The 27,013-nt window shown below is 43.5% G+C and overlaps 1 protein-coding gene across 2 annotated transcripts in view; it reads left to right on the top strand.

The window, feature by feature from the left end:
• LOC139565914 (protein MTSS 2-like) overlaps positions 1-25,002 on the top strand; it is a 125,388-nt gene extending 100,386 nt beyond the window's left edge. The window contains exons 8-14 of one of the 2 annotated variants that reach the window (XM_071386579.1): positions 6,138-6,245; positions 6,475-6,572; positions 8,456-8,546; positions 15,223-15,348; positions 16,176-16,329; positions 20,272-20,298; positions 21,170-25,002. In XM_071386579.1, the coding sequence (XP_071242680.1) occupies positions 6,138-6,245; positions 6,475-6,572; positions 8,456-8,546; positions 15,223-15,348; positions 16,176-16,329; positions 20,272-20,298; positions 21,170-22,254 (1,689 nt within the window). In that variant the 3' untranslated portion in view covers positions 22,255-25,002. The remainder of the gene's footprint in view (positions 1-6,137; positions 6,246-6,474; positions 6,573-8,455; positions 8,547-15,222; positions 15,349-16,175; positions 16,330-20,271; positions 20,299-21,169) is intronic. The other variant, XM_071386590.1, reaches the window with a different exon arrangement.
• The last annotated feature ends 2,011 nt before the right edge of the window (positions 25,003-27,013 follow it).

The following is a 27,013-nucleotide window of genomic DNA, read 5'->3' as shown; positions in this document are numbered from 1 at the left end:
ACTCATCCCAAACCATCTCAAATGGGTTGAGGTCGGGTGATTGTGGAGGCCATGTCATCTGATGCAGCTCTCCATCACACACCTTCTTGGTCAAATAGCTCTGACACAACCTGGAGGTGTGGTGGTTCATTGTCCTGTTGAAAAACAAATGATAGTCCTGCTAAGCGCATTCCAAATGGGATGGCGTATCGCTGCAGAATGCTGTGGTAGCCATGCTGGTTAAGTGTGCCTGGAATTCTAAATAAATCACTGACTGTATCACCAGCAACGCACCCCCACACCATCACACCTTCTCCATGCTTCACGGTGGGAACCACGCATGCAGAGATCATCTGTTCACCTACTCTGCGTCTCACAAAGACACGGCAGTTGGAACCAAACATTTTGGACTCATCAGACCAAAGGACAGATTTTCACTGGTCTAATGTCCATTGATTGTGTTTCTTGGCCCAAGCAAGTCTCTTCTTCTTACTGGTGTCCTTTAGTAGTGGTTTCTTTGCAGCAATTCGACCATGAAGGCATGATTCACACAGTCTCCTCTGAACAGTTGATGATGTGAGGTGTCTGTTTCTTGAATGTCTCAGGCTTGTAACTCTAATGAACGTATCTTCTGCAGCAGAGGTAACTCTGGGTCTTCCTTTCCTGTGGTGGTCCTCATGAAATCTAGTTTCATCATAAGCGCTTGATGGTTTTTGCAACTGCACTTGAAATTTTACTGATTGACTGACCTTCATGTCTTAAAGTAATCATGGACTGTCGTTTCTCTTTGCTTATTTGAGCTGTTCTTGGTCTTTTACCAAATAGGGCAATCTTCAGTATACCACCCCTACCTTGTCACAACATAACTGATTGGCCCAAATGCATTACGAAGGAAAGAAATTCCACAAATGAACTTTTAATAAAGCACACCTGTTAATTGAAATGCATTCCAGTTGACTACCTCATGAAGCTGGTTGAAAGAATGCCAAGAGTGTGCAAATTTGTCCTCAAGGCAAAAGGTGGCTACTTTGAAGAATCTCAAATATACAATATATTTTGATTTGTTTAACACTTTTTTGGTTACTACATAATTCCATATGTGTTATTTCATAGTTTTGATGTCTTCACTCTTCTACAATGTAGAAAATAGTAAAAATGAATAACCCTTGAATGAGTAGGTGTCAACTTTTGACTGGTTCTGTATGAGGCAATTAGGATTCGTTATCTGTAATGGTTATGATAAATTAGGTAATGTTACGCACTGTTGGCATATACAGTGCATTCGGAAAGTATTCAGACCCCTTGACTTTTTCCACATTTTGTGACGTTAGAATTGATTTAGACATTTTTGCAAATGTATATTAAAAAAATAACTGAAATCACATTCACATACAGTTGAAGTCGTAAGTTTACATACACCTAGGTTGGAGTCATGAAAACTAATTTTTCAACCTCTCTGCAAATTTCTTGTTAAAGCTTCTTAGGGATAAGGGGCAGTATTTTCACGTCTGGATGAAAAGCGTGCCCAAAGTAAGCTGCCTGTTACTCAGGCCCAGAAGCTAGGATATGCATATAATTAGTAGATTTGGATAGAAAACACTCTGAAGTTTCTAAAACTGTTAGAATATTGTCTGTGAATATAACAAAACTGATTTGGCAGGCGAAACCCCGAGCACAATCCATCCAGGGAAAAAATGTTTTGAGGTCATTGTGTTTTCCAATGTTTTTCTATGGGAACCCTGATTTATTAAGGCCCAGATTGCGTTTTCTATGGCTTCCAATAGATGTCAACAGTTTTTAGAAATTGGTCGATGTGTTTCTTTTGAGAAATGAAGAAGTAGTGCTGTTCTTTGTACGTGTCACTCTGAAGGTCTCTAGTATTTTGTTGTGTGTGAACAGGAGCGCGCTCTGGGTTGTTTTTCTTCGGTATTGGAAACTGTTTATCCATTCTTAAATTTGATAGATTATTTACATTTTAGGGTACCTGAGGTTGGATTAGGAACGTTGTTTGACATGTTTGGACCAAGTTTACAGGTAATTTATTAGATACTTTATAGTCATGTTGGGCGAGTTGGAACCGGTGTATTTCTGAATCAAATGCACCAAATAAATGGACATTTTGGGGATATAAAGAAGGAATTTATCGAACAAAACGACCATTCATTGTGTCACTGAGACATTTGGGATTGCAAAAAGATCTTCAAAGGTTAGGCATTTATTAGGTGAGACTTTTGTGTCGCACCTGCCTGGTTGAAAAATGATTTTCATGTGTTTTGAATGCGGGACGCTGTCCTCAGATAATCACATGGTGTGCTTTCGCCGTAAAGCCTTTCGGAAATCTGACACAGCGGCTGGATTAACAAGAAGTTAAGCTTTATTTTGATGTATTACACTTATATTTTCGTGAATGTTGAATATTTCTGTAGTTTGAATTTGGCGATCTGCAATTTCACCGGATGTTGTCAAATCTATCCCGCTAACGGGATTGGCGCGTTAAGGGATCACTAAGAGGTTTTAACAAACTATAGTTTTGGCAAGTCGGTTAGGACATCTACTTTGTGCATGACACAAGTCATTTTTCCATAAATTGTTTACCGACAGATTATTTCACTTATAATTCACTGTATCACAATTCCAGTGGGTCAGAAGTTTACATACACTAAGTTGACTGTGCCTTTAAACAGCTTGGAAAATTCCAGAAAACGATGTCATGGCTTTAGAAGCTTCTGATAGGCACATTTTTTATATATATGTAAAATATCTGTTATTTTACCAGGTAAGTTGACTGAGAACACGTTCTCATTTACAGCAACGACCTGGGGATGAATGAGCCAATTGTAAACTGGGGATTATTAGGTGACCGCGATGGTTTGAGGGCCGATTGGAGATTTTAGCCAGGACACCGGGGTTAATTTCTTATGGCTGCAATCCCGGTAATGGGATGATATGACAACAGCCAGTGAAAGTGCAGGGCGCCAAATTCAAAACAACAGAAATCTCATAATTAAAATTCCTCAGACATACATGTGTTTTATACCATTTTAAAGGTAATCTTGTTGTTAATCCCACCAAAGTGTCCGATTTCAAATATGCTTTTCAGCGAAAGCACTACAAACGATTATGTTAGGTAACCACCAAGCCACAGAATAAGCACAGACATTTTTCCAGCCAAAGATAACAGTCACAAAAAGCACAAATAGAGATAAACTTAATCACTAACCTTTGATGATCTTCATCAGATGACACATAGGAATTCATGTTACACAATACATGTATGTTTTGTTTGATAAAGTTCATTTTTATATAAAAAAAATCTGAGTTTACATTGGCGTGTTACGTTCACTAGTTTCAAAAACATCCAGTGATAGTGCATAGCCACATCTATTCAACAGAAATACTCATCATAAATGTTGATGATAATACAAGTTATACACATGGAATTATAGATATACCTCTCCTTAATGCAACCGCTGTGTCAGATTTCAAAAAAACTTTACGGAAAAAGCAAGCCATGCAATAATCTGAGATGGCGCGCAGAACTATAGTCAAATTTGCCGCCATGTTGGAGTCAACAGAAACCAGAAATTACATGATAAATATTCCGTTTGATGATCTTCATCAGAATGCACTCCCAGGAATACCAGGTCCACAAAAAATGCTTGATTTGTTCGATAATGTCCGTTATTTATGTCCAATTAGCTACTTTGGTTAGCGCGTTTGATAAACAATTCCAAAGTCACAAAGCGCGTTCACTAAAACGTGACAATGTCCAAAAGTTCCGTAACAGTCCGTAGAAACATGTCAAACGATGTATTGAATCAATCTTTAGAATGTTGTTAACATAAATCTAGAATAACGTTCCAACCGGAAAATTACATTGACTTCAGATGAGCGATGGAACGGAGCTCCCTCTCATGTGAACGCGCATGGTCAAAGAATGGTCACCTCATGGCAGTGGTGACTAATTCTCCTCTCATCCGGCCCCCCTTCACAGTAGAGTCATCAGACAAAGTTCTACAGACTGTTGACATCTAGTGGAAGCCGTAGGAAGTGAAAACTCATCCATATCTCGCTGGGATTTCAATGGGAGCTTGGTTGAAAATCCACCAGCCTCAGAATTTCCACTTCCTGTTTGGATTTTTTCTCAGGTTTTTGCCTGCCATATGAGTTCTGTTATACCCACAGACATAATTCAAACAGTTTTAGAAACTTCAGAGTGTTATCTATCCAATACTAATAATAATATGCATATATTAGCAACTATGACTGAGGAGCAGGCCGTTTACTCTGGGCACCTCTGTGCACCTTTCATCCAAGCTTCTCAATACTGCCCCTGCAGCCATAAGAAGTTAACACCCCTACTCTTACGATAAGTGCCACGGGATTTTTAATGACCTCAGAGAGTCAGGACACCCGTTTAATGTCCCATCTGAAAGACGGCACCCTACACAGGGCAGTGTCCCCAATCACTGCCCTGGGGCTTTGGGATATTTTTTAGACCAGAGGAAAGAGTGCCTCCTACTGGCCCTCCAACACCACTTCCAGCAGCATCTGGTCTCCCATCCAGGGACTGACCAGGACCAACCCTGCTTAGCTTCAGAAGCAAGCCAGCAGGGGTATGACATCATTTGAGTCAATTGGAAGTGTACCTGTGGATGTATTTCAAGGCCTACCTGCAAATTCAGTGCCTCTTTGCTTGACATCATGGGAAAATCAAAAGAAATCAGCCTCAAAAACACTTCAGAAAAAATGTTGTGGACTGCCACAAGTCTGGTTCATCCTTGGGAGCAATTTCCAAATGCCTGAAGGTACAATGTTCATCTGTACAAACAATAGTACGCAAGTATAAACACCAAACGACCATGCAGCCGTCATACCGCTAAGGAAGGAGACGTGTTCTGTCTCCTAGAAATGAACTTACTTTGGTGCAAAATGTGCAAATCAATCCCAGAACAACAGCAAAGGACATTGTGAAGATGTTGGAGGAAACAGGTACAAAAGTATCTATCCACAGTAAAATGAGTCCTATATCGACATAACCTGAAAGGCCGCTCAACAAGGACGAAGCCACTGCTCCAAAACTGTCATAAAAAATCCAGACTATGGTTTGCAACTGCACATGGGGACAAAGATCGTACTTTTTGGAGAAATGTCTTCTGGTTTGATGAAACAAAAATAGAACTGTTTGGCCATAATGACCATCTGTTTGTTTGGAGGAAAAAGGGGGAGGTTTGCAAGCTGAAGAACACCATCCCAACCGTGAAGTACGGTTGGAAGCATCATGTTGTGGTGGTGCTTTGCTGCAGGAGGGACTGGTGCACTTCACAAAATAGATGGCATCTTGAGGCAGGAAAATAATGTGGATATATTTAAGCAACTTCTCAAGACATCAGTCAGGAAGTTAATGCTTGGTTGCAAATGTATCTTCCAAATGGACAATGACCCAAAGCATACTTCCAAAGTTTTGGAAAAATGGCTCAAGGACAACAAAGTCAATGTATTGGAGTGGCCATCACAAAGCCCTGACCTCAATCCTATAGAACATTTGTGGGCAGAACTGAAAAAGCGTGTGCGAGCAATGGAGACCTACACCAGCTCTGTCAGGAGGAATGGGCCAAAATTCACCAAACTTATTGTGGGAAGCTTGTGGAAGGCTAGGTTTGACCCAAGTTAAACAATTTAAACGCAATGCTACCAAATACTAATTGAGTGTATGTAAACTTCTGACCCTCTGAGAATGTGATGAAAGAAATAAATCATTCTCTGTTATTATTCTGACATTTCACATTCTTAAAATAAAGTGGTGATCCTAACTGACCTAAGACAGGGAATTCTTACCAGGATTAAATGTCGGGAATTGTGAACGACTGAGTTTAAATGTATTTGGCTATGGTGTATGTAAACTTCCGACTTCAACTGTAATTGCACATGATTTTGGAATGAGATGTTCAACATACTTTTGGTCATGAATTGTATTACCATCCCCTAAGGATTGAGGAAATTGGGTAAACTGACTTGGAATATATGGTTAGGGGTGATTTCTACCTGCGGGTCGTGTGTCTGTGAACTGATTTGGGATCTGTGGATAGGGGTGACTGGTTTGGTGATTGGTTGTGTGTCTGTGATCTGATCTGGGTTCTGTGGTTGTTTGTGTGCAGGATCATGAGATTAGCATGCTCGGAGAGGTGACCCACCTGCAGACCATCCTGGAAGACCTGAGCACCCTGACGGCCGAGCCCAGCAAACTACCCCCGTCCAGCGAACAGGTTCGATGGATGATTCTTACACACAGCCAAACACTTGACACAGACATCTATATTTTCACAAAAAAAGACATGGACACACACACACTTGTTCGTGCCACACACACACTGGCATCAATATACCTTCACAAATGCACTTAATCACATACTCGCACACGGTGTTAGAAACTCCCACTTTTCCATATTCTCATTCTCCCACATTGAAACTCTTTTTCTCCCTACTTCTGAACAGGTGATCCTGGATCTGAAGGGATCAGACTACAGCTACAGTTACCAGACGCCCCCTGCCTCCCCCAGCAACACACTGTCCCGCAAGAGCAGCATCAGCGGGTAGCTAAACCCACACACATGCATGCATAAACATGCGCACACACACACACACTCTACACAAAGTACTCAGGTAGACATATTGGCACACACATACACACGCACACTGCTTCACACCAAATGTGCTGCCTTTGACACTGCATGGGGGCCATCTTGACATTTTAGAGAGCTCACCAAAGAGGGAGAAGGGTGAAGTGTGCAGGAAGCAAAACTGTATCAAATGGATAGTAGCAGCAGCAGCAGCTAAGTGAAGTTCAGTGTGTCTGTGCTTTTGCACAGACTGGAGCCAGCTAAGGAAGTGTGCTCCCGTAACAGGGTTCAATGGGTTGCCATTTGGGATGCAGCCTTGGAGAGGGATGGAGGGAGGGGTGATGAAGAGAGCAGACGACTGAGTAAAGTTCAGTGTTGACAAGTGAAGTTGAGCCAAGGGAACTGAAGGAAAACATGCGTGGTGTCCTGTCAGAACACATGCAATCTCGCAAAGACACGCACGCACACATACACACATGTTCCTGGCTGCATCTCACTGTATGTGTGAGAGGAATGTGTGTGAAGGGAATAAGCGTCAGTATCCCATTGCCTATGTGTGTTTGGTGTGTGTGTGTTGAGTCTACTGGTCGTCCAGGCCACAGCAAAAACACACTCCCCCCAGGTGGTGATTGGGGTAGAGGGATGACGTCCTCCATCATACACACATGCTAGAAGGATTAGCAGACCGTTGGGAAAATGACTAGGCCTAGACCTCAAGTCTTCATAAGGTGCGCTCAAATTAAATGAGCCAAGGCAGATCAAATCCCCAAGTGCACCATAGCCGAACCCCCCTCTAAAGCACAAAACTGTCTATCAGTGTATTTGAATGTGTTGTTATGTATTCTATTGTAATTGATGTAGCTTATTACATTCATTACATTATTTGCTTGGCCGAAAGTGACATGACTTCTATAATGTACATCAAACAACGGTTTAAACATTTGCCACAGAGCAACAGTAGCGAGCAAGCCGTATGGTATAGTCATTTAGAACGGTAATTTCCAGTACAGTGTGTTCTCTGGACCAAGCTCAATTTCCACTTAAGCACCTACAACTGCAGTCAAAACCTGTGGTGTGTTAATATAGTAGAGCATTTATGCATTCAAACCATGAAAGAGGACAGGCTTTCTATTTTAACGATTAGCATGGACACCAACATCCATGAGTGCATTCACACATTTAGTGTCCCAAGTGGCACCCTATTACCTACATAGTGCACTACTTTTGACCAGTGGGCAAAAGTAGTACACTATATAGGGCAGGTCTCTCCAAACCTGTTCATGGAAAGCTACTGTCCTGTCAGATTTCGATCCAACCTCAAATGTAACTAACCTGATTCAGCTAATCAACCAGCTAATTATTAGAATCGGGTGTGCTAGATAAGGGATGGAACCTAAACCTACAGGACGGTAGCTCTCCAGCAACAGGGTTGGAGAGCCCTGATATAGGGAATAGGGTGCCATTTGGAATGTATCCTTACTATAGTACTCGTTCAAGATAGTTGTAGTGGCTTGGGGCACACCCCCAGTTGAGTTGGCTAAGTGACTTATGTCTGCTGTGATTTTCTTTGTGGATTTTGTGTTCTAGGCTATGTTATGTCTGAGCGTGAATAGGGCAGGACATAGTGCACCAAAACAGATTCAAATGATCAGAAGTTTACCTCACTCACTCACTGTCGTTTGGCTCAGTTTCAGAAGAAATGGTGCAGGTTTTTCATGCCTGGTTGTTTCTCCCTTTTTTCTTTTTCTTTTTTCTCTCTTTTGTTTCCTGCTCTTTTTCATTCATTTGTGCTCTCTCCCACACACACACACTTTTTCCCCGCTCGCTCACTCTTGCTCTCTCTCGCTCTCTCTCAGTAACTACAACTCTGTGAGGCACGTCCCCTCTCTGGACTCCATCACCTCCTCTTTGGATGGCATTCGCCCGCCCTCCATGGAATCAGCACAGGTAACCCACACAGCAGTCTACACTTTCACAGCTCCATTCTGAAGTGCTCCATGTCATCTCAATGCAGAAGCGTGACAGACCCAATATTATTTTGGCAGCTGAATTTTTCCAAACGCATCGATCATCGTCCCATTGCTGCACTTTTTCCCAGGGGGCTCAATTGGAAGTAATTTGGAAAATTATGGCAGAGAGTGATGCGGGCGCTGGAAGATGTGAGCATGTGCGTCTGGGCAGGTGTGATGTAGTTGATGTTTCTGTGATGTTGTCGTTTGTATGTTTTGTGTTTAAAAAATAAAATATTACAATTTGTTCAGTCCACTGCATCATAGGTTCAGTCTATTGCCCTTTCCTAACTTGACTACTGTTGTATATAAACTTTAAACTTATTTGAAAACCCCAGTGAACAGTTTAAAAGAAAGACCTTGCTCTGCCTGGCCCCCTTCCTCTACCTGAGTTACTCATGTTAGACAGTACTCTCTACAACTCCCGTTTCTTCAAACACATCATTCTCTATATCCCTTCCCGTTCCCTTTCCGTGGGTAGTGGCGCTCACCCAGTCCGTTGGCCTGCTTTGAGGGCTGGGAGGGCACCGCACACTCTCAGCGAGGGCAGCTTGCCCACCACCTCCATCCACTCTGTGTGCCCACTGCACCCATGCCGTTCTGCCAGCCACGCCAGCCGCGGACACCACCGTGGGAAAACTCAAGCCTTAATGGCCCCCTGTAATACCCCCCATGGCGTAAACCCCCCAAGTATGGCCCCCACATAACTGTGTGTAGTCTTGTGTGTTTGTGTTTTTTCGTTTGGTGCATGTATGTGTATGTTTTAACACTAGAAAGACCTGACCTCGTTGGACCCCTTCGTGCCAATGACACGTCTTTTAGACTTCAATGTTCTAACAGTCTAAGTTGATGTAATATATGCTATTGGAACAATTATAATTTTTCAGGTCTTATGTAACATTAGAATACACATTTTTGGGGATAACATTTTCATTCGTTTATGTTACTGTAGGCTATATGTAAAAATGAAAAACCACTAAAGACACAGATTTTCAAGTGTAAAATAAATGTTGTTCGTGGAGTGTAATGAAACAAAAAGCATGTACGTTGGAACACAGTAACCACTTATTTTTATAACGACAAAACAAATAAAAATACCCAAACCACCAAGACTTGCGGTCAAATTAAGAAAATATTAGTAGGGTTAACATCAGTATAAGCGACAAGTGTGCTTGTGAGTAGTGAAAATCAGCACAAAAGCAATAATGGCATTCTAATTAATGTGTCGAGACAGCAGTCAATTATTGTCAGTTATTGGATACATTATTTGTGGTCTTGCTCGTGCTTACAGTATGTTGTCCGTCTTAACGCAATGGCATCAGTTGAATCTCATTTAGCTGTTATCTCTTGTCCAAACAGTTGACACAAATTTTTGTCAATTTCACTTGCAACACTTCCCACAAACAAGTTGCTTGCAGCTGAAACAGGTATTGGGGGTTCTGTTCCAAGGGCATCTGCCCACCTGGCAGTTTCTCCTCGGCGGGAATTTCTGCAGCCTTGGACATCATATATCTCTAACGTACATAGCATGTGTGCCAGACTCATGATGAAGTCTCTCCTGCTCATGGTGTTGTTCATGCACTGCTTGAACAACACGTGTGTGTGTTGCTAGCAGCCAAGTTAAACATTTTGTAGACCCCTGCAACAGGCCAGCAGGGAGTTCCTCCTTTCACCGAGTACAGCTGTTCCATCTGAGGTTAAACATCCACACTGACCTATAGAGTAGAAAAGGTTTATTTTCCCAATGGTGAAATTTCTCTCCTTGCCGACGTAAGGTTCAACAAGCATCATGCCCGATATGAATACATTCCCAAATATGGAAAGCTGTTCAGCATTTACTTGGTGTCAACGTCAGCGGCTAACCAAAACTTGGGCTGATATAGGGTACTGTTTTGAGATTATAATTATAAACGATTAATACAATAGAATAGCCATGCATTATTCGCTTCCCCTCGCTCATCAACTCACCCATTCTCCCCCATCATACTATGCTTCTTTTATTTAATCTGTTATATGTGTGAAATTAGTTTCGGTATAGTTTAGATTCAGTTTTGAGGCAATAATCTGGGTGATTATCAACTGGGCGTGGCACCTTCAACTGTCTGGAGAAGTTGAGGAGAGGTTGTAACACCAGTTCTGTTTGTGATATTGAGATTCTAACAATGACAGTGTGTTATATAGATTTATTAAGGAAAATGGCAGTAATTACATTGTTTATTAGTTTTGAGTCATTATGACGCTCTCTGCCTTTCTAGTGTTAAGTACCCTATGTCCCTGTAATGGTGGGGTGTGTGTGAGACGTTTTTTTGTGTAAAATGAATGCATCCAGTGTCTGTAAGTGTGTGGTTATGTATATGTGTGTGTGAGGGAGAAAAACAGCTTTCGCTAATTTACTTTCAGCCCATAACTTGACCTGCTTCCCACTGGAAATGTAAAATTTGCAACTTGAAGTTATATATAACCCAACTAGCCCCCTCTGATGGCCCAAAAACTCCTAAAACCCATTGCTCTCAATAACACTTTAACCCGTATAATAGAGCGGTGCTAATTATAGTAATTATATATAGCTTTTTTTTGTAATATAGGGTTCTAACATGTAGTTCTGTTACTGTGCCTCTAACTCCCTCCAGTCCTTATCAGTGATCGGCTCGCTGACCTTCACAGTGCCCATCCTTGTGTCAACATCCCGTTCTTCAGTGTTTGTTTCCTCTGCCCTGCCCAGCCCAGCCTTACCCTGATACATTAACCTCTGATACATATTGTCATGTGGACTTTTGTTTCTCTGTCACATCAAACAGGCCACTGCTTGTTTTGTTTTTGCATGAGGTATAGGCATACAGTGCATTCGGAATGTTTTCAGACCCATTCCCTTTTTCCACATTTTATGTTACAGCCTTATTCTAAAATGAATTAAATGAATAAAAATCTACATCAATCTACACAAAATACCCCATAATGACGAAGCGAAAACAGATTTTTTGAATCTTTTGCAACTTTGTAAAATACAAAAAAACTGATACCTAATTTAAGTGTTCAGAACCTTTGCTATGAGACTCAAAATTTAGCTTAGGTGCATCCTGTTTTCATTGATCATCCTTGATGTTTCTACAACTTGATTGGACATGATTTGGAAAGGCACATACCTGTCTATATAAGGTCCCACAGTTGACAGTGCATGTCCGAGCAAAAACCAAGCCATGAGGTCAAAGGAATTGTCCGTAGAGCTCCGAGACAAGATTGTCGATGCACAGATCTGGGGAAGGGTACTGAAACATGTCTGCAGCATTGAAGGTCCCCAAGAACACAGTGACCTCCATCATTCTTAAATGGAAGAAGTTTGGAACCACCAAGACTTCTTAGAGCTGGCTGCCCGGCAAAACTGAGCAATCGGGGGAGAAGGGCCTTGGTCAGGGAGGTGACCAAGAACCCAATGGTTGCTCTGACAGAGCTCCAGAATTCCTCTCACCTTTACATAAGGCACCTTAGGTAAATGTGATGGGAGAACCTTCCAGAAGGACAACCATCTCTGCAGCACTCCACCAATCAGTCCTTTATGGTAGTAGCCAGGTGGAAGCCACTCCTTAGTAAAAGGCACATGACAGCCCGCTTGGAGTTTGCCAAAAGGCACCTAAAGGACTAAACAAGATTCTCTGGTCTGATGAAACCAAGATTTAACTCTTTGGCCTGAATGCCAAGTGTCACGTCTGGAGGAAACCTGTCACCATCTCTACGGTGAAGCATGGTGGTGGCAGCATCATGCTATGGGGATGTTTTTCAGTGGCAGGGACTGGGGGACTTGAGGGAAAGATGAACTGAGCAAAGTACAGAGATCCTTGATAAACTTGTTCCAGAGCGGTCAGGACCTCAGACTGGGGCGAAGGTTCACCTTCCAACAGAACAACGACCCTAAGCACACAGCCAAGACAACGCAGGAGTGGCTTCGGGACAAGTCTCTCAATGTCCTTGTGTGGCCCAGCCAGAGCCCGGACTTGAACCAGATCGAACATCTCTGGATTGAGCTGAAAGTAGATGTACAGTGATGCTCGGTACCTAATGGCAGTCAGGCTACCTCTGGCGAGCACATGGAGGGCTGTGCGGCCCAACCAAAGAAATGCCACACCACACCATGACTGACCCACCGCCAAACCGGTCATGCTGGAGGATGTTGCAGGCAGCAGAACGTTCTCCACGGCGTCTCCAGACTGTCACGTCTGTCACGTGCTCAGTGTGAACCTGCTTTCATCTGTGAAGAGCACAGGGCGCCAGTGGCGAATTTGCCAATCTTGGTGTTCTCTGGCAAATGCCAAACGTCCTACACGGTGTTGGGCTGTAAGCACATCGGGCCCTCATACCACCCTCATGGAGTCTGTTTCTGACCGTTTGAGCAGACACATGCACATTTGTGGCCTGCTGGAGGTCATTTTGCAGGGCTCTGGCAGTGCTCCTCCTTGCACAAAGGCAGAGGTAGCGGTCCTGCTGCTGGGTTGTTGCCCTCCTACGGCCTCCTCCACGTCTCCTGATGTACTGGCCTGTCTCCTGGTAGCGCCTCCATGCTCTGGACACTACGCTGACAGACACAGCAAACCTTCTTGCCACAGCTCGCATTGATGTGCCATCCTGGATGAGCTGCACTACCTGAGCCACTTGTGTGGGTTGTAGACTCCGTCTCATGCTACCACTAGAGTGAAAGCACCGCCAGCACTCGAGTGACCAAAACATCAGCCAGGAAGCATAGGAACTGAGAAGTGGTCTGTGGTCACCACCTGCAGAACCACTCCTTTATTGGGGGTGTCTTGCTAATTGCCTATAATTTCCACCTGTTGTCTATTCCATTTGCACAACAGCATGTGAAATTTATTGTCAATCAGTGTTGCTTCCTAAGTGGACAGTTTGATTTCACCGAAGTGTGATTGACTTGGAGTTACATTGTGTTGTTTAAGTGTTCCCTTTATTTTTTTGAGCAGTGTATATATCCTCAGCAATCTACACACAATACGAAGTGAAAAGTTTCTGGGGAGTTTTACCAAATTTATTACAAATAGAAATACCTTATTTACAGATGTATTCAGATTCTTTGCTATGAGACTTGAAATTGAGCTCGGTGCATCCTTTTTCCATTGATCATCCTTGATGTTTCTACAACTTCATTGGAGTCCACCTGTGGTAAATGCAATTTATTGGACATGGAAAGTCACACACCTGTCTATAAAAGGTCCCAAAGTTGACTGTACAAAAAAAATAAACCAAGCCATGAGGTACAAGGAATTGTCCGTAGAGCTCCGAGACAGGATTAAGTCAAGGCACAGATCTGAGGAAGGGTACCAAAAAAACTATGCAGCATTGTAGGTCCCCAAGAACACACTGGCCTCCATCATTCTTAAATGGAAAAAGTTTGGCACCACCAAAACTTCTTAGAGTTGGCCGTCCGGCCAAACTGAACAATCGGGGGAGAAGAGCTCTGGTCAGGGAGGTGACCAAGAACTGGATGGTTACTCTGAAAGCGCTCCAGAGTTCCTCTGTGGAGATGGGAGAACTTTCCAGAAGGACAACCATCTCTGCAGCACTCCACCAAACAGGCCTTATTGTAGAGTGACTAGATGGAAGCCACTCTTCAGTAAAGGGCACATGACAGCCTGCTTTGAGTTTGCCAAAAGACACCTAAAGACTCTCAGACCATGAGAAACAAGATTCTCTGGTCTGAAAAAAACAAGATTTAACTCTGGCCTGAATGCCAAGCGTCAAGTCTGGAAACCTGGCACCATCCCTACGGTTAAGCATGGTGGTGGCATTATGCTCTGGGGATGTTTTTCAGCGGCAGGGACTGGGAGACCAGTCAGGATCGAGGCAAAAATGAACGAAGCAAAGTACAGAGAGATCCTTGATAAAAACCGTCTCCGGAGCGCTCAAGACCTCAGACTGGGGCGACGGTTCACCTTCCAACAGGACAACGGCACACAGGCAAGACAACGTGGTTTTGACTACAGGACAAGTATCTGACTGTCCTTGAGTGGCCCAGCCAGAGCCTGGACTTGAACCTGATCTTACATCTCTGGAGAGACCTGAAAATAGCTGTGCAGCAATACTCCCCATCCCACCTGACAGAGCTTGAGAGGATCTGCAGAGAAGAATGGGAGAAACTCTGCAAATACAGGTGTGCAAAGCTTGTAGCTTCATACCCATTAAGACTTGAGGCTGTAATCGCTGCCGAAGGTGCTGCAACAAAGTACTGAGTAAAGGGTCTGAATACTTATGTCAATGTGATATTGAAGTTCATTTCTAAAAAACTGTTTTCGCTTTATCATTAAAGGGTTTTGTGTGTAGATTGATAGGGAAAAAACAATTTCATAATAAGGCTGAAAGGTAACAAAATGTGAAAAAGGTCTAGGGGTCTGAATACTTTCCGAATGCACTGTATATATTATAATGGAATGTGATAGAATGTATGACGTTATCTAGTTATCCATCTGTAATAATAGAATGTCTGTATTTAATGGTGTATCTATCTGTTTATAGAGTATAGAATATATCATATCTGTGTATAAAATGTCTATCTGTATCTATTGGTACATTGAGGTGGCAGTGGCACAATCTGATGTTGTTGGTGTTCATTTCAGGAGGTGAGCGGGTCGTGGTCGGGACATACCGGGTCGGGCACAGAGAACGGCACGGCCATGCCTCCTCCTCACAACTCCTACACACAGCACGGAGAGAGGGCCCGCGCCATGTCCACATCCGGAAAGGTAGCAAACACACACACACACACACAGAGACTCGCACGCACGCACACACACAAGCTGAAACATGCGCACACACACCCACACAGAGACTTGCACACACACACCCACACAGAGACTTGCACACACACAAGCTGAGACACACATACAGACACACACACTCGCACCTCCATAGAATGCTTATCAGTTTGTACTTTGATATGTGGTCAATGATTAAAGCAAATCAGCACCGGTGCAGTGCGTTCCTCCCATTTGTGTATCATTGACAAACCAACCAGACTTTTGGGAATCCATTTATACTTAATTGATTGTAGGATAACTTAAGACATATTTCCACAAGGAAGTGATGGCAACACCTTGCATTACCTAGGCATTATTCCAGGGTAAATAATAGCTGTAACTAATTGTCGTCTAACAAGCATGTAAGTGTAGTCAGTAACAGTTATTATCGTTGTTCATTTTGTTTTTCAAAAAAACACAGGTGAGAGCTTAAGTCAGGGCTGCCCAACCCTCTTCCTGGAGGTTTTCAGTCCAACCCTAATTTAGCATATCTGATTCAGTCTTGTTGAGCAGCTAATTAGTAGAATCAGGTGTGTTAAATTAGGGTTTGACTGAAAACCCACAGAATGGTAGATCTCCAGGAAGAGGGTTGGGCAGCCCAGCCCCATGCATGATTGCATGTACCACTATTTACTAGGGTGTAATTCTTAGTGTTCAGCTGACGGTGGCAGCAGAGGCCAAGAAGTTGAGGGATTTTCTTCCATTGTACATTCCCTTTTTTTTTCTTTTTTTAACAATGATCTTCCTTCCTCTATCCTTTCTTCCTCTCATAGCCCCAGAGTGCCCGGGAGCAGCTGGCCCTGGCCCTCGGCGGAGGGCTCAACTCGGAGGCCCCCCGCACCAGCCACGACTCCCTCCACTGCTCCAGCGGCTACAGCACGCAGACCACCACGCCCTCCTGCTCCGAGGACACCATCCCCTCCCACGGTTAGTAGTGACCACTGCTCACCATCACCACCAAAACCCCTCACCATCACCACCAAAACCCCTGCCACACACCACTCCTGGGATACGTCCCAAATGGCACCCTATGGTCTACCTAGTGCGCTACTTTTGACAAGAACCTACTATCCCCCCGTGGTCACACGGGGATAGTAGGTTCTCTGTCTGCATGTCCCTCTGTCTGCTTGTCTGCCTATATGTACAGTACCAGTCAAGTTTGTACACACCTACTCATTCAAGGGTTTTTCTTTATTTTTACTATGTTCTTCATTGTAGAATAATATTTAAGACATAAAAACTATTAAATAACACATATGGAATCATGTAGTAACCAAAAACGTGTTAAACAAATCTAAATATATTTTATTCTTCAAAGTTGCCACCCTTTGTCTTGATGACAGCTTTGCACACTCTCACCTGGAATGCATTTCAATTAACAGGTGTACCTTATTTGTGGAATTTCTTTCCTTAATGCATTTGAGCCAATCTGTTGTGACAAGGTAGGGGTGATATACAGAAGATAGCCCTATTTGGCAAGAAAAGCTCAAGTAAGCAAAGAGAAACGACAGTCCATCATTACTTTAAGACATGAAGGTCAGTCAATACGGGACATTTCAAAAACTTTGAAAGTTTCTTCATGTGCAGTCACAAAAACTATCAAGAGCTATGATGAAACTGGCTCTCATGAGGACCGCCACAGGAAAGGAAGACCCAGAGTTACCTCTGCTGCAGAGGTTTAGAGTTAACTGCACCTCAGAAATTGGAGCCCAAATAAATGCTTCACAGAGTTCAAGTAACATCTCAACATCAACTGTTCAGAGGGGACTGCGTGAATCAAGCCTTCATGGTCGAATTACTGCAAAGAAACCACTACTAAAGTACACCAATATGAAGAAGAGACTTGCTTGGGCCAAGAAACACGAGCAATGGACATTAGACTAGTGGAAATCTGTCCTTTGGTCTGATTAACCAATTTAGATTTTTGGTTCTAACTGCTCTGTCTTTGTGAGACCCAGAGTAGGTGAACAGATCTCCGCATGTGTGATTCCCACCGTGAAGCATGGAGGAGGTGGTGTGGGGGTGCTTTGCTGGTGACACTGGCTGTGTTCGAATACCCATACTAACAAGATAAAGTTAATATGCCAAAAGTTCCCGGATGTCGTACTACATTTACCAAAATACGAAGTATACACGCAGTGGATTCTATTTCTGTACTTTTAGGGCCCATAATGCAATTCTTCGGGAAATGGGCGTGGCTTCACAACATTTTCAGATTTTCAGAAAATATGCAGCCGAAGTCCAAGAGAGGATACAAATTAATTGCTTTAACTAAATATGACAAATGTTAACATGTTGAGCATTGTAATAAAGTAATGACTTTTCAAATGATTTACGCTACACGTTATGTTGGCTGACAATGTGTTGGCTACGCTATCCTTATGAACCGCATAGAATATCATTACAACATAGGTACTACCGGTATGTTAGCTAGCTACCTCGTTAGTTGGCTACTAATACATTGAACTTGGCAGTATATTAACTATACTCTATCTAACTACCCAACGTTTATTGACTTGATTATTCACGTCATTCATAGCTAAGTGGTATAGTTGTTCTCAATGGACATAAATTCGCTCTGGCTATATACTCCGATTTCAGAGCACTCTCGTCTGAGTGTGCCAGAGCGCAGAATAACTGAGGAATTTACAAACGCTCAACACCTGTTTTTAATTTGGCCGGTGTCATGAAAACAGCCTAATCAGCTCTGCTATGGCGAGTACAATGGTCAGTGAGGTGTTTTCTCATTTGTGTCTGGAAGTAGCTAGCCAGTTAGCTTGTGTGCTTGACTGCATTTCCGTTGTGATGGTCAGAACCACCGTTGTGATGGTCAGAACGCGCGGATCAACCCTAAACCTCGGCCAGTGTGCACTCTGAACGCTCCGAGAGGGGAAACGTTCAGAATTTACAAATGGACAATCTGACAACGCTCAATTTAAGAACGCCCAGAGCACACTCTGGCACTCCAGATTGAACTTACAAACACAAAAATGTTTAGCTAGTAATTTGTTGTGCTAACAAGCTAGCAAGAGGTTGCATAGCAACATAATCAACTTCCGGTAGACAGGCGTAGCGCTAGTATGCTCAACTGAAAGGACACCGTTCGTTTACAGTATACTAAAATTAACTAACAGTATGTAGTGTATATACTCATTACGTATGTAGTATACAGTATGTTAGTATGGGTATTCGAACACAGCTACTGTCTATGATTTATTTAGAATTCAAGGCACACTTAACCAGCATGGCCACCACAGAATTCTGCAGCGATACGCCATCCTACCTGGTTTGTGCTTAGTCCCACTATCATTTGTTTTTCTACAGGACAGTTACCCAAAACACACCTCCAGGCTGTGTAAGGGCTATTTTACCTAGAAGGATAGAGTGCTGCATCAGATGACCTGGCCTCCACAATCACCCGATCGCAACCCAATTGAGATGGTTTGGGATGAGTTGGACCGCAGAGTGATGGAAAAGCAGTCAACAAGTGCTCAGCATATGTGGGAACTTCAAGACTGCTGAAAAAGCATTCCTCATGAAGCTCGTTGAGGGAATTCCTCAAATAGATTTGGATTTGGATTTGTTTAACACTTTTTGGGTTACTACATGATTCCATATGTGTAATCTCATAGTTTTGATGTCTTTATTCTACAATGTAGAAAATAATACAAATAAAAACCCTTGAATGATTAGGTGTGTCCAAACTTTGACTGGTACTGTATGTCTGTCTGTCTCTCTGGCTCAGCCAGCTCTGTTTTTCAGTCGGTTTCTGTCTGGGATCTTATAATGCATTCTTGTCGTATTGTTTGTCTGTCTGTCTGTACGTGTCATGATTGAAGTATTGTCTCTATTTGTACTCTTCGGTCTGTTTGCCTACCTGCCTTATCTGTGTGTCTGTCTGCACATGTGTCTGTGATTGTTTTGCAGTCTGTCGCATGCATCCGCCTGTCATTTCACAACCAAAACAGAATCGCGTCTTCACTTTTGTCTAATCCATGTGCCTGTTTCAACAGCATTATTACAGCATCAGCCTGTGCAAGTAGCCTCTGGTAGTATTATGCGCGTTTGTCTGCAGTGCTACCTAGTGATGGGAGAAAATATTGATAGTTATATATCGCAATATTATTTTTGGATGATATTATATTATGTTTTATATTTGTTTGCTAGGTAGCGTTAGCTAGCGCTAGTCGGCTAGACCTGCGCCAAAACTCTGGTATTTTTCATCCTGTAGCTTGGCCTCAGTATTATTTTTAAATAATGAGCCAATGTGTTTTCAGCCCTTTTATTTTCATGACTGATCAAAACGAATTGTCTCATGCTCTCTCTCCTCTCTCTGCAGCAGACAGTGTGCAATATGTTTGGAACATAACAGTGCCGTATTGGATCTCAATAGATATAGAATTGTGAGAATAGTAATTGATATTGTAACGGCACCTACACTGCATTCGGAACATATTCAGACCCCTTGCCTTAACTTTTTGTTACGTTATTGTGTGTAGATGTATTTAATCCATTTTCAAATAAGGCTGTAACATAACAAAATGTGGAAAAAGTCATAGGGTCTGAATACTTTCCGAATGCACCGTAAGTACTGTGATAATATTGTCTCGTGCAGTATCATGTTTGTCGTATCAAAAGCCTGCATGCCGAGATGTAAAGCCATACGTAGCTTATCAGGGCCAATGCCTGCAACCCGAGAATATTATTTTACTCCAGTTTGATCCCTCTCAAAGCATCATGGTGCTAGACTGTCACTTTGACGCATCCCCCCCCATTCAACATATCATGTTACTTTTGATAATATAAAATGAGCTCACTAAGTTTTTATTTTTGTATATAAGTTCAACGCAATTCTATATTCTTTTTCAGCTGTAAAGAAAGAGCTGCCTCTTTATGGTAGGTTTCTTGTCCATTACTGTTTAGATTTGTCCCTCTCTGTTCCTTACAAGTAAAATGACAAGATCATCCACAGTGATTTAGTGTGACATCTGTGCTGTGAGTTCTCATCACATCAAATGGCCTTTTGCTAGTGAAAGAAGAGCATTAGCGTAGAACATTTGGTGTGTGTGACATGTGAAGGAGAGACAAAACCTTTGCGTAAGAGGATGAGCGGAGTTCTTATGTGAGTGATTGGGCATATGCACATGTTTGCGTATGTGGTACTGCCCGGAAATTGTGTTAGTGTCTTTACCATCATCGCCTGGTAACAGGTCATCGCTCTGTGGTGACTCACCCTTTATCATATATACACCCCCTCCGCCCCCTAATTTCTTCCTCATCAGATATGACTGTTTTTTTTTCTTCATTTTTTAAAAACTTCCGGTCACAAACTGGCCAGTGATTCAGAGCCCTATGTCAGAAGGTGATCACTAGATAGAGAATAGTGTGCAGTTTGGGATACAGACATCATTCGGTTATAATGTTTGGAGCAAATCTGGACTCATTGAGTTTCTGTGGTTCTCTAACACATTTTACATGTCTGACTCCACTGAATATTTCTAGTCTTCAATGCAGTCTCACGTACTTTAGTGTAGAAGAGCTTTGTGCAACAAAGTTCTTGGTTTATAACGGAATGCATCAGGTCAGATTTTCCACCCCAGTCCAAAGCGTCTGCTTTCTTTCCATGTTATTTTCCAGTTAGGAAATAAATGCATTGTGTGTTCCTCCACTCTAAGTAACCACAGGCTTACTCTCGTTCCTCCTCCTCCTCACCCCTCCTTTATCCATCTGTCCCTCATCCCTCTCTCCCTCCTTCTCCACCTACCAGACTACGACTACATCTGCCTGCACCGGGGCGAGGAGGAGCACCACGGCCCGCCTGACTTTGACAAGTCCTCCACCATCCCGCGCAACAGCGACCTCAGCCTGCAGTACCGCAAGATGTTCCAGAGCAAGCGACCCGCCTCCACAGTCAGCTTGCTGGCCGAGCCCGAGCTGCTAGGCTTGTGCCAATCGCACACTGCCACCATCCGCCGCAAGCCCTCCTCCAAGCCTGCCTACCGCCGCGGCACCATCAGCGGCGGCGTGCCTATCCCCATCTGCACCCCCCAAGTGCCCCTCAAAGCCCTGGGCGTAGGAGGGGGAGGCAACTACGGCGGAGGGGGGAACAGCGGGAGCAATGAGAACATGGGGCCACCAGAGGGCGGGATGGGCATGAGCTGGACGGTGGACCACACCAAGCACAGCCTGTACACGTCGACCCAGAGCCTGAGCGCCATGCCCTTGCACCATTCTTCGTCCACATCACCGTACTACTCGCTGATCCCGGGCCAGGCGCCAGTTCCCATGGGTAGCTCGGAGCAGCTGTACCAGCTCAGCAAGCAGCAGCAGTACGCCCTGCACCAGCAGCAGCAAAAGCAGTACCAGCAGCAGCACCTGCAGTACAACCAGCAGCAGCAGTATCAACAGCAGCCCCAGACACATCAGGTGCAACCAACAGCCCAGACACAACAACAGCAGCAAACGTTTCAATTACAGCAACGTTTCCAGCAACAACAGCTACAGCAGCAACCACAACTGTACCAACAGCAGCTCCAGCAGCAGCAGCAACAGAAGCTCCAACATCAAAAGCAGCTTCAGCAACAGCAGCTCATACAACAACAGCAGCAACCGATTCAGCAGCAGTCTCATCTCCAACAACAGCACAATACTTCTGGCGCTGCCAACCAGCTGGTGGAGAGCGGCCACTGCCTGCCCCCCCAGCAGCACCCTGCCGCCCAGGAGCAGGATGCGGAGGAGCCCTCGGGGGCCGGAGGTCACATGGTCACGATGATCCGGGGAGTGAAACTGCGTCGGACCCTGACCAACGACCGCTCTGCCCCCTTCATCCCCCCACCCAGCCATTTCAAATGAGTCCCTACCAGTGTAGGTTGTCATCGTTTTGTTTTACGGTTCTTGCTTTTCTTTTAGCTTTTCTTGCTTCTTTTTTGGGGGGGGGGGTTGCATTTTTGGACATTTCGTCTTGCATTTTTGGACATTTGTTGCATTTTTGGACATTTCGTCTGGTGTAATCAAATGTCCAGCAGCACTGTGTTTTAAAATGATTATTATAATTTTCCTCAGATGGACTCGTAGGTGAATATGCCCTCTTTATCGCTCTGTAATTAAGATGTTTATACATACGAGGATGCGTGTTGGCTATATAAAAGCATTTGAGGTCATAGATCATGGGTGTTCAAACTCCCTACACTACCTGCTGGTTTTCTGTTGTACCTGATAATTCATTACACCCATGTGGTGTCCCAGGTCTAAATCAGTTCATTAGAGGGGAACAAATCAAAAAAAGCAGTGGAACTGGATTCAAGGACACAGGACTAGACCTATATAGCTTTCTCGTCTGTATCTCGTTCAAGATGATCAAGTGAGCTCAATCACTCATGTACTGTTAGGTCCACAGTGAAATGCTTTGAGCTGGCTTTTCTATTTATTCAGCCGACTTTTTTCTCTCTCAACACACACATACACACACACACTTCACCTTCTGTGTGGCGGAGGCAATGGGCCCCTTGTGATGGAGGTTGACTGTTTAAGCCAATCAGAGGCTTTGACTGCAGGGCAGAGAGGGGTCACGGGTTCAGCAAAGGGCTTTGTGGGGCTTTTGATAGCAGGGGTCAGGACTTAATGTGTACCGTAAGATCGTTGGGCTGGAAGGTAAAGCCACCATTGTGTGGGTTGAGGAGGACTGCAACTCAATATTAGGAAGGTGTTATTGTTTTGTAAACTCAGTGTATCTTGAGACATTCTTCACATTGCAAAGCACATTGATTTAGTGATGTAGGTGGTGTAGTTTCTGATGGCCTGGTTCCCCGTAAGTGTAGCATCTCTGATAGATATCTTCCCTTAATCAAGTCTACCTGAGGTTGGAGTTCTGGTTAATAAAACAATTATAATAGCATTCTTTTAGGGTAATCAGTCTCTTTTATGAGGAACATATGGTGCTATTGTGACATACCAATCCCAGCCTAGATGAACTCCCCTGACTCCTCTCCTGACACATGATGCACTCACTGGCCAAATTAATTTTGGAAATATACATTTTTATAATGATATGAAAACCAATGTTGCTGACCAAGCAAGCTGTCGAAACTACTTACAGACCATAGAAGTCATGTGAGGAGACTCGCTGTTTGTGGAGTGACAACAGTTTGTCCTGCTGTGGGTTAGTGGTTTTGGGCTGTTCCTAGAATGTGAGCCCCACCCAACTGTTAATCACAGCGTGGGGGAGGAGGTTGTGAAATCGTTTGATTAAAGGCAAATAAGTGATGTGGCATTGCATTTAGAATTTGTTTACCATTGTGTTCTTCTTAACTGAACTACTTTAAATATGTGGGGGTCTGGGCCTTTACACATAGCTACTCTTCCCTCAAAAATCCTGAGTGAGGGGGAGGTATAATACAATACCGACTCCTCCGCTAAGTGCATATCCCTCTCCCCCAACATTAAAGGAGACTAGCACCCGGCTGGGTTATTCTTTCCTCTGTCTCACATTCCCCCCCCCCCCCCCCCATCCCTCCTTTTTTTTTCTTTTGAACCTCCCGGTTTGTGTAGGAGGCCCAATTACCTGACACCAGTCGCTGCCTTACACCTGTCACCGGGTGCATGGAATGGCACGATTGGCCGGTTTAGCGATTGTGCGCCCTCCCATCTTGCCTCTGGCCTCTTCATGTTGCCGGGAGAAACGCCCGTTTCCCAGAGGAACTACAATGGCCTCTGTAGTAGAGGCCTTTGTGACAGGAGGTGCGTTGTTGTATAATCCTGACTCAAGCAGCTTTAAAGCAATATCGGGCTGCATTTGATCCACAGCTTTAAGTTTAAGTTCTAGGCGGCGAATGGTAATTACAGTGCGCATATCTCCCTAACCCCAAATTATGAAGCGGCAATGCCCTAGCGGAATGAGCAGGGGTCGTGGATAGTCAAATTATGGGGCAGCTGAGCTGGGACATTCTCTGTTGGGTTAATTGTATGTTATCCGATAAGATTTGTGTTTTACTGAACGTTTTTCAGTTTGAGTGAAAAAAGTCCAAATTCAGTTGTATAGACTAAGGAGATGAAATGATAAGAAGTTTTGTATGAATGTAAACATGTTATTTTGAATTATCCTTTTCAGGCCCAGCCAGCCTACACTTTCCAATCTCAAACACTGCTACAGTCCCACTCCCACCCCACCAATCAGCATAACTGAAGAGCCAAACCCTGTTCTAAAAGCCATGTTCCAGTTATTTACCTTTACCTTGGCCCATGGGTTCTGGTCAAAAGTAGTGCAGTATATAGGGAATAGGGTGCCATTTGGGACTCAGGCTCTCTAGTCTGTTACCAATGCCACTCACCGGCAGTGTGTGAGAGGCTGAGACTTTGAGTTTTGACAATAAATTTAGAAAATATCAAATGGACTCTAACCCTTTCCTGCCGATCTTGACCCCAAAGCTGCCCCATAGAGCGCCAACTGACCAACCCTCCTCCTGTTGATCCAGTTCTGTAAATAGTTTCTCTCATTGTAAAAGCGTTCAATTGCTATGTGTCACAAATGCACCTGTGTAGTGAAGCTGAAGCCTTAAATGAAAAGGAATGTGGGTTTTAAAATATAAATGCGTTCAAAAAGTTGCTCCTTGTCTTGTTTTTTGTCTCAAAAGGTCGAACACGCATTTTTGTGATGTAACCTGTTTGTTTACATCTAGTCTAGTAACAAAGCTTTGTGAGGACTTTCTTAATCTGTACATGTTTGAAGGGCTACTTTGGGATTTTGGCAATAAGGCCATTTATCTACGTCCCCAGAGTCGGATGAACTCGTGGATACCATTTTTATGTCTGTGTACAGAGATACCCATAGACGTCCAGTCATTGCGCTAACGCTAATTAGCATTGGCTCGCAAAAACTACCTCTAACTTCCTTCATACTGTACACAGACAAAAAAAATGGTAATGACTCGTCCCTCTGTCTCACACACTGACACACACACTAGATAATGGGTGCGTGCCACGTCATCGACTGTCATTGACTGATAAATTGCTATAACATGTGGTTAGCTGATACTTCAAATACCTATCCATGTGTTGTAAGATCTGTCAGGCGTCAGCAACTTCTAAACTTAGGAACGTGCCAAATAATAGCAGATGCATCATGACTAAGCAGACAGCACTGCACAGTAACTGGCATGTAATAAGAGTGGGATGATCTCATGTAGGGCGGGATTGCACAGCTATTGCTCTGCTGCGTGACCATGTGACATGTGTTCTCACTCTGGGCCACTGGAAGGCATCACACACCACCATTGGCATAATTTATTTATTTAACCTTTATTTAACTAGGCAAGTCGGTTAAGAACAAATTCTTATTTACAATGATGGCCTACCAAAAGGCAAAAGGCCTATATGCGGGGACGGGCTAGGATGAAAAAAATGATGACAAAACACATCACGACAAGAGACAACACAACACTACATAAAGAGAGACCTAAGACGACAACATAGCAAGGCAGCAACGCATGACAACACAGCATGGTAGCAACACAACATGACAACATGGTAGCAGCGCAAAACATGGTACAAAATTATTGGGCACAGACAACAGCACAAAGGGAAAGAAGGTAGAGACAATACATTGCGCAAAGCAGCCCCAACTGTCAGTAAGTGTCCAGGATTGAGTCTTTGAATGAAGAGATTGACATAAAACTGTCCAGTCTGAGTGTTTGTTGCATGTACTCATTACAAATCGAGTCTCAAGGTAGAAATTGCACCCATCCTACTTCAGATCTAGCATCAGATTACCCTAACCCAAATACTAACCTTAAAGAGATTCTCCCGTACTTTTGTATACTTTTTAGACATTACTTCTGAAAGTAGCACTCACAAGCCAAAAGTGGGCCCCCTAAAATTGCTGTCTCCACTGAGCCTTTGGGGCCGCCCTGCAACCACATTGGATAATGCTTGGTAGGCCTCTTGCTAGCTGTCACTCAAATGTGAGGGGCTGGAGCTCATTGTCTAGAACTCAAATTGTTAGGGGGCTGGACCACGTGGGGGGAAATGTAGGGAAAATGACACTGCACAGCTTCAAGAAAACAGTCACTTTCAAACTAGGGATTTCGTGGCTAATTGAGGTTAATTAAACAGTAAATCTGCTCATAGATTATGCATGTGCAGTGCCTTCGGAAAATATTTACATCCCTTCACTTTTTCCAAATGTTATGTTACAGCCTTATTAAAAAATATATACACTGCTCAAAAAAATATAGGGAACACTAAAATAACACATCCTAGATCTGAATGAATGAAATATTCTTATTAAATACTTTTTTCTTTACATAGTTGAATGTGCTGACAACAAAATCACACAAAAATGATCAATGGAAATCAAATTAATCAACCCATGGAGGTCTGGATTTGGAGTCACACTCAAAATTAAAGTGGAAAACCACACTACAGGCTGATCCAACTTTGATGTAATGTCCTTAAAACAAGTCAAAATGAGGCTCAGTAGTGTGTGTGGCCTCCACGTGCCTGTATGACCTCCCTACAATGCCTGGGCATGCTCCTGATGAGGTGGCGGATGGTCTTCTTGAGGGATCTCCTCCCAGACCTGGACTAAAGCATCCGCCAACTCCTGGACAGTCTGTGG

Source organism: Salvelinus alpinus, chromosome 2 (assembly GCF_045679555.1).
Source record: "Salvelinus alpinus chromosome 2, SLU_Salpinus.1, whole genome shotgun sequence".
Classification (NCBI taxonomy): Eukaryota; Metazoa; Chordata; class Actinopteri; order Salmoniformes; family Salmonidae; genus Salvelinus; species Salvelinus alpinus.
Note: the sequence above shows the minus strand (reverse complement) of the source record. Positions and strands in the feature narration are given on the sequence as shown.